This window comes from Hemibagrus wyckioides, linkage group LG07, assembly GCF_019097595.1.
Source record: "Hemibagrus wyckioides isolate EC202008001 linkage group LG07, SWU_Hwy_1.0, whole genome shotgun sequence".
Taxonomy (NCBI): Eukaryota; Metazoa; Chordata; class Actinopteri; order Siluriformes; family Bagridae; genus Hemibagrus; species Hemibagrus wyckioides.
The window spans coordinates 12,303,218-12,322,606 of record NC_080716.1 but is presented as its reverse complement, the minus strand read 5'-3'; the positions used below and the strand labels follow the sequence as shown (position 1 = coordinate 12,322,606).

Genomic DNA, 19,389 nt, shown 5'->3' with positions numbered 1-19,389 from the left:
GCATCCAAGGCTCATTGATGCACGTGGGGAGTGAAGGCTGGCCCGTGTGATCCGATCCATCAGACGAGCTACTGTTGCTCAGATTGCTGAAGAAGTTAATACTGGTTCTGATAGAAAGGTGTCAGAATACACAGTGCATGACGGGTCAGGGCTGATTTGGCAGCAAAAAGGGAACCAACACAATATTAGGCAGGTAGTCATAATGTTATGCCTGGTCAGTGTATATCCAAAAGTCAAACCCAATCCCAATATATATATATATGTAAAACATACAAAACTATTGTTTTTCTAACTTCACGGTGAATTAACCACACTTTGTTAAACATCGAAATATGTAAATATAAAATATGCCTTAAAACATTTTGATGAGTACTATCAGTCTTAGCAGATACGCTAATCTTGCAACGCCTTGGCGTTTACACATCTCGGGCCACATCCCAAACCGTTGCCTAGTTACTGTGTAGAGTTTTGTACTTGCGTAAACAAGCAACACAACAAAAACAAAGAATACCCTTATACAGATTCATTTGGGGTTGAAAAATGTCTGTTTATTCAATAATGGAGTCTTTTCTAGCCCAGTTATTACATTTAGAAATCGTAATCGTCTCACTAATAACTAAAACTTGACATGACACGCTGCTGCCTCTTAGTGTTCAGTGCGCTAGTGTGCTCGCGCTCTGTGTGCTGTTTGGGACAGAGCCTCACTTTGACATTTGGCCCATGTGAGCGGAGGAGAGCGAGAAGAGAGCCCCGGGACTGAGTACAGAGGAATAAAAGAGTAACTTCTTTCGCTCAAATGTAGGCTCTTTCTCAATTACCGGAGATTTTCGAGTGAAAAGAAGAAGATACGGCTTGGTATCAGTGCAGCCATGACCTCCGTGTGGAAGAGACTTCAGCGCGTCGGCAAGAAAGCGTCAAAGTTCCAGTTCGTCGCGTCCTTTCACGAGCTCACCGTGGAGTGCACCAAAAAATGGTAAGTAACCCACTAAATATTGACATCTACGATTTAACGATAAAAGATGGAAACTGTTTAGGAAAGTTTGTGTGAAGAGGAAAAGGTCCAGTTTTCTTTGGCTGTGCGGTGTCCAGTGTGTTAGAGTGACCAGAGCGGTCCGTCAATAAGAATGTGTTTCGGGTGCTTTTCCTTCACACCCATCTGGCATATCAGTGTTTAATAGTCACGTTTTTATTTGGGAGAAAGTGTATGCTTAGCCTCTGTGTCTCTGTGCCAAGCCCACATTTTAACTTTTACTTCCGTGTTGTTTTCAATTTTCCCTTGTCATAAGCCATGCTGTAGTGACCGCCGCGGTTCCTCTCACCGGACACGCTGTTAGAGAGCAGAAGAGCCTTGCAAATGCTTACACTGCAGAGCTATAAACACTGCACAACTTGCATCTAATTAGGAGTACCACCTCGTGTACTGATCGTAAGTTGTCACAGCTGGAAATGTAAAAGTGAAACTGTGTTCCTCCTACATCACTGAATTTCTTGCACTTGTTTGTGGTCAGATGGTGCGAGGTTGTGATTTGCAGAAGTTGCTTCACTGACAGTTTAGCTAGCAGGTGTTCATGTAGAAATGGCGCATGCAATACTTATTATTTTATAGAAGGATACTTCATGTTTATTATAATATCTGTCATGCTATAACAGCAAAAACATTACTTTTATTATAGCACCATCATATACACCGATCAGGCATAACATTTTGACCACCTGCCTAATACTGTGTTGGTCCCCCTTTTGCTGCCAAAACAGCAACTGACCCATCATGCACTGTGTATTCTGACACCTTTCTATCAGAACCGGCATTAAAGTCTTAAGAAATTTGAGCAGCAGTAGCTCCTCTGTTTTATGGGACCATACGGGCCAGCCTTCGCTCCCCACGTGCATCAATGAGCCTTGGCCGTCCATGACCCTGTCACCGGTTTACCACTGTTCCGTCCTTGGAACACTTTTTATAGATACTGACCACTGCAGACAGGGAACACCCCACAAGAGCTGCAGTTTTGGAGATGCTCTGATCCAGTGGTCTAGCCATCACAATTTGGCCCTTGTCAAACTTGCTCATATCCTTACACTTAACCATTTTTCCTGCTTCTAACACATCAACTTTGAGGACAAAATATTCACTCGCTGTCTAATATATCCCACCCACTAACATGTACCATGATGAGGAGATAATCAGTGTTATTCACTTCACCTGTCACTGCTCATAATGTTATGATCGTTGTATACCTAGTGATTTTACTATTATTTCTGTTGTACAATTTAATCTCTTTAAATGTGCAGGATTTTCTTTTATCATTATTCATATTTAGGTCATTTAAAACAGTTGTTGTTGTTTATAACTTCTCTCTAGTGTTGTGTATTTAACTTTATGTACACACAGTACTTTAGGTACTTGAAATGACATTCACATCCTTTACGTAGTTGACATGTACACCAGTGTATCATTGTTTTTCCTGTTGAAAATAAACTATATATATTGATGAAGGTGGCTTTGGTAAGGCAGGTTGCCAGCTCATCTCAGGGGTCCTCAGTTTGACCCTCAGCTAAGGTTACAGTGTGGTGTTTTATAGGGGCTTTACACACTGTCAGTTTAGTCTGCAACAGATCACAGTTCGTATGAAAATTTAGTAATGTGAAAGGCATGTGGACTGGGAAGCGCATGGTCATACCGAACACGAGACTAGTCGCAGGAGGTGGTGTGAATTCGGCTGGAACTGTACTGTGATTCCTGTGAATGTGAACACAGCTCGTATTCGAGTTGTTCAGGAAGTAAAGTAACCTGCACATGTGTTTTAGCTGATGATGATGTCAGTAGTTTCCTCAACATACCATTTACTGTGAGTGGCAGAGGTAATTTGTGGGATACAGAAGAGGTGAGAAGCCTTACTGTGCATAATAGCTTCAAAATAATAGTAATTAAAAAAAAAAAAACCCATGGCGAATCGTGTTTAGTCCTTTATGAGTGTTTGTGATGTAAGGTCAACGCAAAGGCACCGAGGATCAATAGAATCAAGTGAGTGTGAAGACCAGTGCTGCAGGTGACAGCAGGAACAATCACACTCAGATTTAGACTGTAGCAAAGGTGCCCAGGGTAAAAAATTCCCCCTGTGTTTGTTTAGAATTCCTATTGGCTCACCTGTCTTAAAGCAGGTGAATTGGCTATGCTAAATTGTCAAGGTGTGAATGAGTGTGTGCAGGTGAACTTTCCTGCAGTGTTCCTGAGACTTGCTGCAGATCCTCTGCATCGTGGCCAGGATAACGCTGGTTACTCAAGAAGAAGGATGGAAACATTTATTGTCTAAGAAAATCACTCAAAATAACAAAAAATAACAACTTTTTAGAGCCAACTAACAACAGAACACAATAGGTCTAAGGTGAAATGAATCTGATGACCTAATTGTTTTTGAGGTATTGAGGTAAATTCATTCAGCTGTGAGCAAATACGATAATATCTATAGGAACTCAATAATAAGTCATTTTGTCAGTGGTGTGTTAAAAACCACAGATTGAAGAACAAGGCAAAAAAAAAAAACCAAACCAAGAATTTTGTATTCTGCCTCCCTTGACACATCTGACAAATGGATCATTATAAATGAAGAGCTGTGGTTTTAAGTTCTGTGTACTTAATGCGGACATTATTTATTACTCCTATTATTTAAGAAAGAGAAATTTTTCAGTGACAGCAACAACGTGGGTGAATGCCAAAGATTTCTTAGCTTCTTTCACACCACTGTGTACTTTTACTTCTAATGCCTTTATTTTGTACTCTGGAGAGTTATTATCTTATTGCTGTTGTTCATGGATCGGTAGGATTGGAATGCTTATTTTGTAATTACAGCAAATTAAACCACTATACTACCGACATCACGATTACGTCACAACGCTAGCTGTGAAACTAGAGGCGACCATTTAAACCAGTGCAGAGTCGGCTACAAGGCTGCAACAAGACCCTAAACTGCCACGTCAGATGAAAAACTAAAGTGATAACTTGTTCAACTCACACAATAACTGTTAACAAAAGTGTTATATTAATTGTGGTTTCAAATATGAGCTTTCAGATATGATATCAGCTACTTACCCAGCCATGCTACTGCAGTTAGCCGTTAAGGCGTAATAGTTTCTTCTGTTTACAATGGCCTAAGCCTGGTCTTCCGGCCTTGCCTGGGCAGGACAGTCAGTGACCTAACATAGTCAGATAAATTCGGATTTTGACCAGTCATTGTTTAAAAACCAACTAACAAAACTTGACCGCTTGTAAAGTGGTCAGGGAAATCTTTCTGCCTCCACCTAAGCTAAAAACCCTCACAGTGTTTATTAACAGGAAAAGGGTCTATAATAAATTGTGTTGTAAGAAAGGCAGATCAGGATTTATAGTAAATGGTCATTATTTACATGTTACTATCGTCAAAAATGTATTTCGTGGCGACGTTATTAATATGCAAAGATTATTTGACTGTAGATTATGCCAAAAATTATTCTGCAAAATAATAAATTAGTGTCCACATGGCCCCAGCTGCTGTGTGACGTTCACACTTACACATTTGATCATGCAAGTGATAAAAACATCACGATATTATTATATCCTCATTAACAACTGGCACTGGGTATAAATGACGTTACCGTAGGACATATTGTTACTGTATTTGAGTCTCGTTTAGCAGAAGGTATGTAAGCAGCACAACACTTTTCAGGAAAAGCCTGCTCACTCGTGTTGAAGCTCTCTGGCCCCATGTGTTGGCAGTCAAACATATCCTTCCTGGAGGAGGCAGTCTAATAATTCTGTTTACTGTATTAGTGGTGCTCTGACAAAGGGGTGTCCGATGTTATCAGCACAGAGATGCTGTGAGCGCAGGTTTTCATTCCAATCAAGCAGGAACTACACCTCATTCTAATGAAAGCCAAGAACACCTCATTATACAAGTGGTATCAGGCGTGGCTTCTGTTTGGTTGCAATGAAACCCTGCACCTAACCAGATAAGTTTGGACACCCCTGCTGAGGCTGAGGCACATATTTACATTGCCTGTCTTGTGACTCGAGATTTTGTACACAGTAAATAAATATAGACGCACACCAAACTACTTTCTAATCTCTGTGAATTTAGCACTGCATACATCCATAGTAAATAGCATGCATGGCTTAAAAGCACAGTGATTAATTAGAGATCAGTACCAGTATCTCCTCAGGATTCTGTTGCTTTGGGATTGAAGTGTTTGGATGTAATAATTGTTTCTGTCTAGGATATATCAACACTCCTCACATTCTCCACCAATATGTCCAAGTACTAAATGTTAAGTGTTCTACTAATATCTGAATATCTGACATGTATTTTGCACTCCAAAACCGATTATTTTTCATAATGTATATGAACAGTTTATCTCTTTTTTCAGACATTTTCAATCAGTATAAACAAATAAGTTGTTTTATTGCTGTATGTCTGATATAAGTCAGGACACTGTTGGCTTTCAGTGTGAGACATTTTTACTTCTGTTGGGATAACCTTACAACGAATTTTAGTGGAACAAGATCTTATAGCCCTGAGTGTCTACTTTCATATGAGCCATAATGTGCTTTGGAGAAATTTCATTCTGAACATGGTAACGCCAAAAAATGGGAGTTTTTTTGGCTTCTGGTATTACATGGATCCTGGTGTCTCAGCTATAATGTTGACTGGGACGTTGCATGTCACCATTTCAGCTAGTGTGAAGTATGCTTTTAAAATGAGCTGTAATTTGTTTCTTTCCACTCTATTTACAGATGGAATTAATGTTCTTATTTGTTGTTGTTGGTTGTTTGGTAAAAATTCAGTAATATACTATTTAGAAGTCCTGTATTATGAGCAGTTACAGTATTTAATTACATGACACAGTGCTGTTCACCTTGAGATTACAAGATTATAAGTGTACACCGATCAGGCATAACATTATGAGCACTGAGAGGTGAAGTGAATAACACTGATTATCTCCTCATCATGGCTCCTGTTAGTAGGTGGGATATATTAGGCAGCAAGTGAACATTTTGTCCTCAGAGTTGATGTGTTAGAAGCAGGAAAAATGGGCAAGTGTAAGGATTTGAGCGAGTTTGACAAGGGACAAATTGTGATGGCTAGACAACTGGATCAGAGCATCTCCAAAACTACAGCTCTTGTGGGGAGTGAAGGCTGGACCGTGTGGTCCGATCCAACAGACGAGCTACTGTTGCTCAGATTGCTGAAGAAGTTAATGCTGGTTCTGATAGAAAGGTGCTCAGAGCATAGAAAGGATCAGAGCATCTCCAAAACTGCAGCTCTTGTTTGGAGTTCCTGGTCTGAAGTGGTCAGTATCTATCAAAAGTGAAGGAACAGTGGTGAACCAGCGACAGGGTCATAGACGGCCAAGGCTCACTGATGCATGTGGGGAGCAAAGACTGGCTGGTGTAATGCTAGTTCTGATAGAAAGGTTTCAGAATACACAGTGCATTGCAGTTTGTTGTGTATGGGGCTGAATAGCCAGTCTGGGTGCCCATGCTGACCCCTGTGCACCACCGAAAGCACCAACAGTGGGCATGAAAGCATCTGAACTGGAAAACAGAGCAATGGACGAAGGTGGCCTAGTCTGATGAATCACGTTTTCTTTTAAATCATGTAAATGGCCAGGTGCGTGTGTCACTTACCAGGGGAACAAATAGCACCAGGAACAAGGCAAGCTGGCAGAGACAGTGCCATGCTTTGGGCAATGTTCTGCTGGAATCCAATCGAGCATCTGTGGGATGTACTGGACAAACACGTCAGATCCATGGAGGCTGTAGTGCAGTCCATGCCTCGACAGGTCAGGGTTGTTTTGGTAGCAAAAGGGGGACCAACACAATATTAGTGTAGGTGGTCATAATGTTATGCCTGATTGGTGCCTGATTGGTGTATAGTGTGTTATTAAGCACTAAGTCATTGAACCAGGTGAAATGGTGCAAATGACTGTAGTTACAAAGCCAAGTTTAAGTGCACATAAGCAAGTACACTACATAATGTTGACTTAGGCTGCTGTGTAACTCAGAAGAATGTGCAGAATGTTAGACAGGTGAATACAACACACTGCTCGTGAGGACATACGAGATGGCATCGTGCTGAGATTATGACATTTTGACAATTCCACAAAGCATTTTGAAACCTTCATGAAGGCCGTGCTGTGCTTGTTGAATCATATATTATATCACAAATCTGCATGGGTAAATCCAGCCATGCTGCAAAATCTTGATATAAACTTCATTAACATCCAGTTAATATACATTGTAGATACATTGCAAAGATCTTGCATGAAGAAATATTCTAATTAAGATTATGTAGAAGGTTGTTCCAGTATTCTTGCATTAGACGTGTTCTTGTTTCCTTTTCTCCGTTTATCCGAGTTTGCTTGATTTTGTGTTAATTTCCGCAGTCACAGAATTGTTAAAAGTAAAAACTCTAAAAAGTGGCCTATTACTTGATATGTTTACTTTCTTAAAGAACACACACAATTTTTTTAACCAGTTAGACAAGTGTGGGAATTGAAATTGGACAAATAATGAAAAAAAAACCCTTTAAACTAGTTTGCAAGTTAAACAAGTTTGCCCCAGATAGCTGTATGTAAAAAATATACATAAGCAAATAAGTATATAGATCGGTTGGATAAGTTCCTTTTTTCAATATTTGATCCAGTATTTTTTGCTGATACTGAGTTGGTGCTACCACCATTTTTTTTTAAAGAAATATATTAATATTCATAAATTTTATCACAACTTTTTTTCTCTTTTCTGTTAAAGCCAGAATTGTAAGCAGCTAAAAATCTAATGTAAGTGACATATACAATAATGGTTACTCACTTAAAGTTACAATGTATGTACACTGATCAGTCGTAACATTATGAGCACTGAGAGGTGAAGTGAGTAACCCTGATTATCTCCTCATCATGGCACCTGTTAGTGGGTGGGATATATTAGGCAGCAAGTGAACATTATGTCCTCAAAGCTGAAGTGTTAAAAGCAGGAAAAATGGGCAAGTGTAAGGATTTGAGCGAGTTTGACAAGGGCCAAATTGTGATGGCTAGACGACTGGATCAGAGCATCTCCAAAACTGCAGCTCTTGTGGGGTGTTCCCGGTCTGCAGTGGTCAGTATCTATCAAAAGTGGTCCAAGGAAGGAACAGTGGTGAACCGGAGACAGGGTCATGGACGGCCGAGTCTCATTGATGCACATGGGGAGTGAAGGTTGGCCCGTGTGATCCGATCCAACAGACGAGCTACTGTTGCTCAAATTGCTGACGAAGTTAATGCTGGTTCTGATAGAAAGGTGTCAGAATACACAGTGCATGACGGGTCAGGACTGATTTGGCAACAAAAGGGGGACCAACACAATATTAGGCAGGTGGTCATAAAGTTATGCATGGTTAGGGGTATGTGTATATGCATTTTGTTTTGGTGTTTTGAAATTCCCTTGCTTCCCTTTCACCTTTGACTTAAACCTGGCAGCTTGTTTATTTACACTACTATTGCTATTATTGTTGTCCCGTATGTGTTTCAAAAGATTTACAGAGCTTAAAAAGGTTCTCAATATTCACTTGGCTGCCATTTTGCCCGTCTATTTTGGACCCCGTCGTCATTCTATCAGTGGTATTCTCAGCCCTCTGCGCATTTGTACAGCTGCTGTTCAGAGTGACCTGCAACATGAGACCCGGAGGCCGCTACTGCTCTTACCTTCCACCTTTCCTTTAATCTAGCGCCCGGCTATACACAGCTAAACACAGCTACACACAGCTAGTGACTTGCAGTCATGTGCTGAGAGGAAATTACTGTCTGGATGCAGTGTCCTTGTAGATCAGCATTTTCTCCAGTTTTTTAATGACTGATTAATGTGGAATGAGGTCAACAGTGGACACCACACAAACAAAGACGGATGTAGTCCAGGTTTCCTCCAGTAGAATGGGCCAGATTTATGTGTTTTGGTACTATGCATAAATTACAATCAACTGAAAGTATATACTTATATATATATGGCGAGTCAGATTTGAAAAAAATATTACGTATAGTTCACATATCAATATTATTACACTAAACTTCATTTAAAGAAGATTCTTACGTACTAGATTGAATGATGTAGCGTGAGCTCGATCCATTCACATGGTTTAATGTAAACCAGTTAGACTGTGAAATCTCATGAGGATGTTGCCACTGATTTGATTTATCACTATATTATTAAATTTAGGCACTTTAACATGCAGACTGGTATTTTGTTTAAATTCAGTCCAGAAGCTTTCAGTGGATTAAATCCTACTTTTTATCAGCTGCTTCAAATAAAGTGTGTTGAAGGCGTCAGCATGGGAATGTGTTTAATGATGCAGTGTGTGTAAAGAAGGAAGGGCCACACCCTCAACACAAAAGATTGCTAGTGTAGAGCTATTTACATATATATATTTGTTCCTTCTGCTTCATACTTATCATACTTTCATAGAATTTACCTTGCAAACTGCTGTACACACACACACACACACACCAAGTTACAAACATTACCTAGTTTTGTTTGTTTTCTAATAAGATTTGGTGCTCTTGGAGGGTCATGATTTTGGGAATAATTCACTCCATTAAGCCTCGTCTCATCGTTGTTTGTATATTTGTGTGTGCATTTACAATAGTGGTGGCCTGCTGGTTCTGTAGTATATAATAACACATGACTGATGGGGGGGGTTGGGGGTAGGCGTGTGATGCTGCCACTATGAAGTGCATTATTTTTGTATAACAGCATGGGATGGAGTCTCAGACACACTGCAGTGATTTGCAAATGACATTGATTCATTAATTAATGTACAAAACTTATCATCGTAACAATTTATTGTTAGATTTAAGAGGCAAGTTAGTTCCTGTTCTCACTTATGTTTTAAGCCACGATAACCAGTTTTTCCCTTAGCAGCCTCATTCTTTTTTCTCTCTTTATCTCTCTTGTGTGATCAGATGACTTGTTCTCTCTCTCTCTCTCTCTCTCTCTCTCTTTCTTAAAAAAAAAACAAACCCCACAAAGCTTTCATTTTTCAAAGCGATTACAGTAGATACTCCTTCTGTAAACAAAAAACTTCACCGCATTAGTGATTGTAGGTTTTTCTTCAGTAAATAATTACGTTCTATTAAGTCAATTTCCTATTAGTCTTAGTTCTGTTGCAATATAATTCCAATATCAATGCAGATTATCAAGCATAATTTACAAAATTCACCAATTACATACATACAATTACAACATAACAATAACAAGCTGTACTAGGATACTGAGCACTACTGCAGCTTCGAAGCAGGTTTGAGATGTCAGTCTTGTTCATTGTTACTTCGGGGTTTGGGAGTTGGTGATGAGGTTCAAACCCTTTAAGAGGTCCCTCAGTCATCATATGGAGAAGCTGGGCAGAACGAAAAGCACACTGGCCAATAAATATTTAATAATTATCATTTTTTCTCCCAAATTAACCTGCACGTACACCGACCAGGCATAACATTATGACTAATATTATGTTGGTTCCCCTTTTGCTGACAAAACAGCCCTGACCCGTCCTGCACTGTGTATTCTGACACCTTTCTATCAGAACTTGCATTAACTTCTTCAGCAGTTTGAGCAACAGTAGCTCGTCTGTTGGATTGGATCACACGGGCCAGACTTCACTCCCCACGTGCATCAATGAGCCTTGGCCGTCCATGACCCTTTCGCCGGCTCACATCTGTTCCTCCTTGGACCACTTTTGATAGATACTGACCACTGCAGACCGGGAACACCCCACAAGAGCTGCAGTTTTGGAGATGCTCTGATCCAGTCGTCTAGCTTTCACAATTTGGCCCATGTCAAACTCGCTCAAATCCTTACGCTTGCCTATTTTCACATCACCTTCGAGGACAAAATGTTCACTTGCTGCCTATCCCACCCATTAACAGGTGACATGATGAGGAGATAATCAGTGTTATTCACTTCACCTGTCAGTGTTCATAATGTTATGACTGATCGGTATACACTTCTTGGCATCTGAGTGTTGGATTCAAAAGCCTGAGATTTTGAGTATTGATCTTTAACACAGTATACATCAATCTGTGACAGAAGCCCAGTGTAGCCATGTGTCAGTGGAGTTGTATCATCAGTCTAAATGCTCTAAAGAAGATTTTCACACAGGCCATGCTGTCCACTGAAAACAGTTTGTATTAAATGAAGGAACAGCATGATAGTGCGACAGTGAGATATTTGATATTTTGCATAAATATTGTATTTGCCAAATGATGAATAATGTAGAATATAGACACATTGGTAAACATGTCAGTGCTGCATATTACATAAGTTTTTAGGGAAACTGAGCTTCTTATGTATGTTTAAAGCTATTGCAGTCATAAGTTTTCTGTACATATTCTGTTGGAGCTAAAAAAAATATTATACTTTAGCCCATCCTCTGTGTTACATTAACAATGACTTATGCATAAGCTGAAATAATATCTGTTATCTATTATAATATATTAATAATCACATGCAGCAAAAGCTAGGACATCAGTACAGTCATTTAAAATCATGACTATATGACACACTGCCTTGCGAGACAGCAGAGACTAATTCTGTTCTGGATTTGGGGCAGAAAACTAACGCAATAACTGAAAAGTACATCTGTGATTATCTCTCTTTAGTGACCTCAAGGCAAGAGAATTCCTCCTTAGAGCCAGCAACATGTTCTGTCAGGAATCTCAGTATACTGAAAATTTTATCCAGACTCTAGTGCAACCCAGTGTGTTAATAATGTCTGGTTGATATTTGGAGGGGTGGGGTTGGTTGTGAGTGTTTTGTGTGATATCTATTATCCTTTTTATATCCGGTTTGACAGTCAGCTGGCAAGCATATTAACATCAAACAACAGAGAGGAAGGCTTAGCTGGTCTTTCAGGTCTGCTCTGCAAAAATCTCTCTCTCCCTCTCTCTTTCTCTCTCTCTCTCTATCTCTCTCTCTCTCTCTCTCCTGCTTCCACCAGGCCTGACCCCAGGTTTCATAACTACAATGTGAATTTTAAAATTTACATGTGAATGTGAAATTTGGAAATGTGAAACAATATACTTTGGTGATCATTATTACTCTGAGTGTTGGTGGGGATGGGAGCTGTGGAAGGACAGGGACCTGTATATGTACGTTTTGGGACATCTGTCTATGATATGCACATAAACTTTAGTGACATCCCATTCTTAATCCGTAGGGTTTAATGTGGAGTTGGCCCGTCATTTGCAGCTATAACAGCGTCAACTCTTCTGGGAAGGCTTTCCACAAGGTTTAGGAGTGTGTTTATGAGAATTTTTGACCATTTCTCAAGAAGCACATTTGTGAGGTCAGGCACCGATGTTGGATGAGAAGGTCTGGTTCACAGTCTCTGCTCTAATTCATTCCAAAGGTGTTCTATCTGGTTGAGGTCAGGACTTTGTGAAGTTCCTCCACACCAAACTCACTCATCCATGTCTTTATGGACCTTGCTTTGTGCACAAAGTTGGGAGCATGAAATTGTCCAGAATGTCTTGGTATGCTGAAGCATTAAAAGTTTCTTTCACTGGAACTAAGGGGCCAAGCCCAGCCCTTGAAAAACAACCCCACACCATAATCCCTCCTCCATCAAACTTTACACTTGGCACAATGCAAGTAATGTTCTCCTGACAACCTCCAAACCCAGACTCGTACATCGGATTGCCATACAGAGAAGTGTGATTCCTCACTCCAGAGAACACTTTTCCACTGCTCTAGAGTCCAGTGGTGGCGTGTTTTACACCACTGCATCTGACACTTTGCATTACACTTGATGTAAGTCTTATTTTTCTTATTTATTATTTATTATTAATTTTTTATTTTATTTTCGAAGTTTGACAAGAAATTCAATTCATAAGAAACAAAGCCTAATTATTGGCACAGTGCATAAATGTAACCTTGATAAGTATTTGATGGTTTTGTGTCTCAGTCTTGAATCAGTCTCGCCTTTATTTGGACTTGACCTTAACTTGGCTTCAGCCCTGTTAAGGGTTGGTCTTGACTCAATCTGGGCTAGTCCTGGTCTTGGACTTGATTTGGACTCTTGACTACAGCCCTATTTAGTGATATTACAGTTGTTCAGTGTAAACGTTAGACAAAATCTTCCATACTGTGTCTGCATTAGATGTTCACTAACAGGCCAGTATAGTGAAAGCGTGGTGGTGCTGTGTTACAGCTCCAATGTTGATGCTTCTATTTAGACTGAGTTGCTTTCTGTGTGGAATAATGTGGAGTGCTTTCTCCGTGTTTGTGTGGGTTTTTTTCAGGTTCTCCAATAACATACTAGTGGACTGGCCACTCTTGTTTGCCTCAGGGTGTAGTCTGTCCTCTCTCTCAGTGTTCAAGGCATAGGATCTAGATCCACTTGGACCCTGACCAGGATTAAGGATATGTATGTTAAAGGATATGAAAGCAATTTGCCAAACAAGTGAACCTCTCTAACTCTGCTCTACTAAGCCCTCCACCACTTTAATAGACTAAGTGTGATTTCACCTCCTTAACATCTGAACAGAGGAATACAGAAATAAGTAAACACAGAAACTAACAAACGATTAAAAAACAGTATATAAAGAAGTAAATTTATAAACATACAAATACTAAAATGAATATAGAAATATAAATAATGATGAAATAAAAGATTTGAGGAATACAAATATAAAGAAAAAATACAGCAATGAAAGCAAACATGTATAATACATACATAACTTAATAGTTAAGATATAATATCATTTGTTATTTTTTTCTTTTCATTTTGTCTGCATCTATAAAGTGGGGATCTGCAGGAAGCATTGTGCAATTTCATTTGCATTGCATATCTGATAAACATGGTGCTTTTCAGTAGATAAGGCTAGACTTCATGGAAAGATACAGTTCAATTGTGTGAGCTTACCGTATGTTGATGTTATTTTTATTCACGCTGTGTCTGCAGGCAGCCAGACAAACTGAGAGTGGTTTGGACCAGACGAAACAGACGGATCTGCACTAAGGTAAGAGAGAGGATGTAGATAATAGTGCATCACTGTTTTAGTTTCACTCTCTGAATACACGTGGTCTCATAAGTTCGCTTCTAACATGGTACAGGATGCGCATGCAGATGCTGACAGATGGCATTCGGCCCAATTGCAGTCAAATTTGTTTATAATGGAGAAAAAATACTAATTTTATTAGTATAGTCCGAGTGTAGACCAGGGACATCAAGGTCATTTGGGATCAGACTCAGTGTCCAATGTCTAGTGGTCAGGACCAAAAAAAAAAAAAAGTTTTGTGAGGACATCATTAGCACATATCATTTACCACATTTTTACATATCACCTCATGTATTTTGTATACGAGTTTACAACCCTGGGTTTATTGCCCCCTAGTGTATAAAGGGGACATAACAGAATAACTGAGTGAATAACAAAATAGTTCAACTTTTTAAACAATAAAATCAATTACAAACAGCCAGATTAGTGTTGGATTAGTCAGATGGGAAATGTGTACGCATATGTCAGATCAGATTTCTCAACATCATGCCCTAACATTAGGCACGAATAAAGTACAATTATACACTGACAGACAAGAGCTGATAGCCAATCAAGGGAGAGAAAGCGAAGCAAATGTGATAGTCCACAAACCAAGCATGTGGAAGAGTCACCATGATAGCAAGTCAGAGAAAAGCAGCTGATTTATTCCTGAGGAATTTGTAATGAAAAGATGTCATTTAGCTGAAGAGCCCATAAAAAGCAACCAGTGTTTGTGTGTTATATACTCAGTTCTGCTTGCTTTTGTTCCAGGGTCAGTTCCTTTAAAAATGGTTTTACAGTTTGCTTTTTTTCATACCTGAACCACATAGTACTGAACTAAATAGTTTGCCAGTAAACATTGCATGTATGTTTACAGCAGGCTTAAATATTTCTCACGCTATGACTATCCAAACCTGTCACCTATGTAATCTTCGCTGATTGTTAGTCTTAAATATTCACTTCACTTCTATTACTTCTATTCACTTGTTCAGCTTCATGGCTGGCAGCCTGGCATCAAGAATCCTTACAGAGGGACAGTGTTGTGGCAGGTGCCCGAGAATGTGGATATTACAGTCACACTCTTTAAGGTACAGCATCACAAAACATCACTACATTTTATAGACCATTCATGTTTTAGGTTTATAATGCAATATCTTTAACAAGTAAGGATTACTTGATTACCAATGTCATTAATACTAATTATCCAACTAGTTACACTGCTGTAATACTTTTATACAGGATCCAAATGCAGATGAATTTGAAGACAAAGATTGGACGTTCATCATTGAAAATGTAAGTCAGTGTCTAAAGTGGGTCAAATCAATCTCTTAGGTGTAGTCCTGTATAAACCTGTATAGCTTTGAGCTTTTTATTTTTAATAGCGTTCTGATAATGGCTGATCTCTGAAAGTTGATAATTGACACTTAATAGTTGAGATTCTACAGCTATGTGGTACTGTGAAAAGTTTGTATCTCGTTGTATATACATTGTCATTTCACACCTAGGCCTTGACCTAGTGCATTTCACAACTAGGCCTTCACCTAGTGCATTTCACACGTAGGCCTTGACCTAGTGCATTTCACAACTAGGCCTTCACCTAGTGCATTTCACACGTAGGCCTTGACCTAGTGCATTTCACAACTAGGCCTTCACCTAGTGCATTTCACACGTAGGCCTTGACCTAGTGCATTTCACACGTAGGCCTTGACCTAGTGCATTTCACACCTAGGCCTTGACCTAGTGCATTTCACACCTAGGCCTTGACCTAGTGCATTTCACACCTAGGCCTTGACCTAGTGCATTTCACAACTAGGCCTTGACCTAGTGCATTTCACACCTAGGCCTTGACCTAGTGCATTTCACAACTAGGCCTTCACCTAGTGCATTTCACACGTAGGCCTTGACCTAGTGCATTTCACACCTAGGCCTTGACCTAGTGCATTTCACAACTAGGCCTTGACCTAGTGCATTTCACAACTAGGCCTTGACCTAGTGCATTTCACAACTAGGCCTTCACCTAGTGCATTTCACACCTAGGCCATCACCTAGTGCATTTCACAACTAGGCCTTCACCTAGTGCATTTCACACCTAGGCCTTCACCTAGTGCATTTCACAACTAGGCCTTCACCTAGTGCATTTCACACCTAGGCCTTCACCTAGTGCATTTCACAACTAGGCCTTGACCTAGTGCATTTCACAACTAGGCCTTGACCTAGTGCATTTCACAACTAGGCCTTCTCCTAGTGCATTTCACAACTAGGCCTTCTCCTAGTGCATTTCACAACTAGGCCTTCACCTAGTGCATTTCACACCTAGGCCTTGACCTAGTGCATTTCACACCTAGGCCTTGACCTAGTGCATTTCACACCTAGGCCTTCACCTAGTGCATTTCACAACTAGGCCTTCACCTAGTGCATTTCACACCTAGGCCTTCACCTAGTGCATTTCACAACTAGGCCTTGACCTAGTGCATTTCACAACTAGGCCTTGACCTAGTGCATTTCACAACTAGGCCTTCTCCTAGTGCATTTCACAACTAGGCCTTGACCTAGTGCATTTCACAACTAGGCCTTCACCTAGTGCATTTCACACCTAGGCCTTCACCTAGTGCATTTCACACCTAGGCCTTCACCTAGTGCATTTCACACCTAGGCCTTCACCTAGTGCATTTCACAACTAGGCCTTCACCTAGTGCATTTCACACCTAGGCCTTCACCTAGTGCATTTCACAACTAGGCCTTGACCTAGTGCATTTCACAACTAGGCCTTGACCTAGTGCATTTCACAACTAGGCCTTCACCTAGTGCATTTCACAACTAGGCCTTGACCTAGTGCATTTCACAACTAGGCCTTCACCTAGTGCATTTCACACCTAGGCCTTCACCTAGTGCATTTCACAACTAGGCCTTCACCTAGTGCATTTCACAACTAGGCCTTGACCTAGTGCATTTCACAACTAGGCCTTGACCTAGTGCATTTCACAACTAGGCCTTCACCTAGTGCATTTCACAACTAGGCCTTGACCTAGTGCATTTCACAACTAGGCCTTGACCTAGTGCATTTCACAACTAGGCCTTGACCTAGTGCATTTCACAACTAGGCCTTCACCTAGTGCATTTCACAACTAGGCCTTCACCTAGTGCATTTCACACCTAGGCCTTCACCTAGTGCATTTCACAACTAGGCCTTCTCCTCTGTCAGCCACTATGAGTTAAAATATATATATTTTATTTAGTTTGTGCGGTTTGCTGCCTCTGACTACTCCAATTATCCAAAAAAAGGACAGGAAATTGCTGACGTAATCATGTGCCTGCTAGATGGCCCCAGTGACGCCAACTCGAAATCTGATTGGTTAATGTAATAATTTCATTGCCACTTATTTTAACTCACTGGTGCCTGCGCTATTGATTCTGAAGGCCTTAAGGCAGATTTCTTTCACTTTGGCGGCACATGATGTCAGACACTGGCTGAAATATGATTGGATAAATACTCTTATCATAAATATACACTACTGGAAGCAGTGCAACCAAGAGAAAAGCTATGAAATGTAGAGAATAGAGTATTGGGAAAAATTTAATACACATTCATGGAAAAATATTTTAAATATATTAAAATGCAAGTCAGTGATTCAGATCACTGCTGTTTAGGCCAGCAGAAAAGGCCTTGCTGGCCCTGACGGCCCACTACTGGTCATTTGTTCAACAGAAACACACAATACAAGAAATGCATATATGCCAAATGTCTAGTACAAAATAAGGGTTATAAATAGTAGTAGTAGAGTAGTGCCAGTTCCTTTTAATTTGGAATATGTTTAATCAGTCTATCTTAATTATGAGTTTAAAAAAATTTGAGCTTTACGGATAAATGCCCAGTGACATTGTTTGACACAGAGCAGTAAAAGAGTTGTGTTTCTCCTGAGTTTGTATAGTGTGCAGTTCATTACTATGCATCATGCAGTTAATTTTCTGTTCCAGCCTTTCATTAGTCCTCTAGCTGTTACAATTTTGTTGCTGAACATAGCTAGTTATAGCAACACACAACTCTCTTCCCTAAATTCTACAGGAGACGAAGGGTAATCGAAAAGTTCTAGCATCAGTGGATGTGAACATGAAGAACTATGCCAACGTCACTTCAGCCACATTTGACCTGACGCTCCAACTGAAACCACTCTCTGTGAAAGTGGTGGACGCTACGCTAAAGCTCAGCCTGACCTGCATCTTTCTCAAAGAGGGCAAGGCCACGTGAGTGTTTTCATTATCAGTTTTAGGTTAGATGTTGAAGTGTGTATATAAGATGATGCAGATAGTCATACTACAATGATGCAGATAGTCATACTGATGCCTAGTATTGTGTAGCCAAAACTGAATGGCTGGATGATGGTTGATGTATATGAGCTGGCTTATGTTGTATTAGTACACATTTCCCATCCTATTAAAAAAATGACATTATTTTCTATTAGACTGTGTTGACATCAAAATATTGATGTGAAGTCTGTAAATTAAAACAAAAGAAAAAAGACACATTTTGGCACAAGTAATTTGGAAATGAATATACAGTATATGCACTTAGATTAATGGGAATGTAATAGGAAAAATGGCAGTTGATTAGATTGGATATTGCAGCAACTGGCAACTTCTGTCAGTTAACAAAAACTCTTTCATTTAATTGCCTCTATTTTAGGTATACTCTATAATTTATAATTTAGGTTAACGCTATTTAATGTGAATCCTAATCCTTCAATGACAAATTCAGCATAATATTACATAATGTTTTATGATGCTGCTACTACTACTTACAAATGTTGTCTTAGTAGTAGATGTTGTGGAAATCAGCTCTTTCAATGTCCTTTTCCTACAGTGATGAGGATATGCAAAGTTTAGCCAGTCTAATGAGCCTTAAACATTCAGACATTGGAAACCTGGATGACTTCAACGACAGCGATGAAGAGGATAAGAGGACGAGTACAGGAACGGGCAAAAGCGTAGCAGCTACAGGTAGGGAAATACCTAAACCTGAATCTGATCCTTTTTCAGATAAACCTAATTTTCAAATAATGGCTGTATTTTTCATTAGAAAATGGAACGCTTTTTTCTCGCAAATCTGTGCTCATGCACATGCATACACACTTAAGTTATAAAATAAAATCAGAATCGAGTACAGTGCCGTGGTATTGATTTATTACATAAAAACATTCATAGTTTAATGTTTTCATACAGGCACTACATTTAAATCTCTATCTCTGATGGTTCTTGTTTACAAAAACTATTTACCTATGGTTCCTGAATAGATTCAAACAAAAATCTGAATGGTGCTGGATACTTACATTTAACAGTAAATGCAATCGATACTTCATGTAA

The 19,389-nt window shown here is 39.7% G+C and overlaps 1 protein-coding gene across 9 annotated transcripts in view; it reads left to right on the top strand.

Annotated features, from left to right (window-relative positions):
- Positions 1-633: 633 nt before the first annotated feature.
- Positions 634-19,389, top strand: part of ehbp1l1a (EH domain binding protein 1-like 1a) — a 43,414-nt gene continuing 24,658 nt past the window's right edge. For 3 of the 9 annotated variants that reach the window (XM_058394627.1, XM_058394626.1, XM_058394625.1), the window contains exons 1-6: positions 636-973; positions 13,956-14,013; positions 15,024-15,119; positions 15,271-15,324; positions 18,095-18,273; positions 18,890-19,026. In XM_058394627.1, the coding sequence (XP_058250610.1) occupies positions 870-973; positions 13,956-14,013; positions 15,024-15,119; positions 15,271-15,324; positions 18,095-18,273; positions 18,890-19,026 (628 nt within the window). In that variant the 5' untranslated portion in view covers positions 636-869. Of the gene's footprint in view, positions 974-1,286; positions 1,427-13,955; positions 14,014-15,023; positions 15,120-15,270; positions 15,325-18,094; positions 18,274-18,889; positions 19,027-19,389 lie in introns of all 9 variants that reach the window. The other 6 variants (XM_058394629.1, XM_058394628.1, XM_058394630.1 and 3 more) reach the window with 6 other exon arrangements.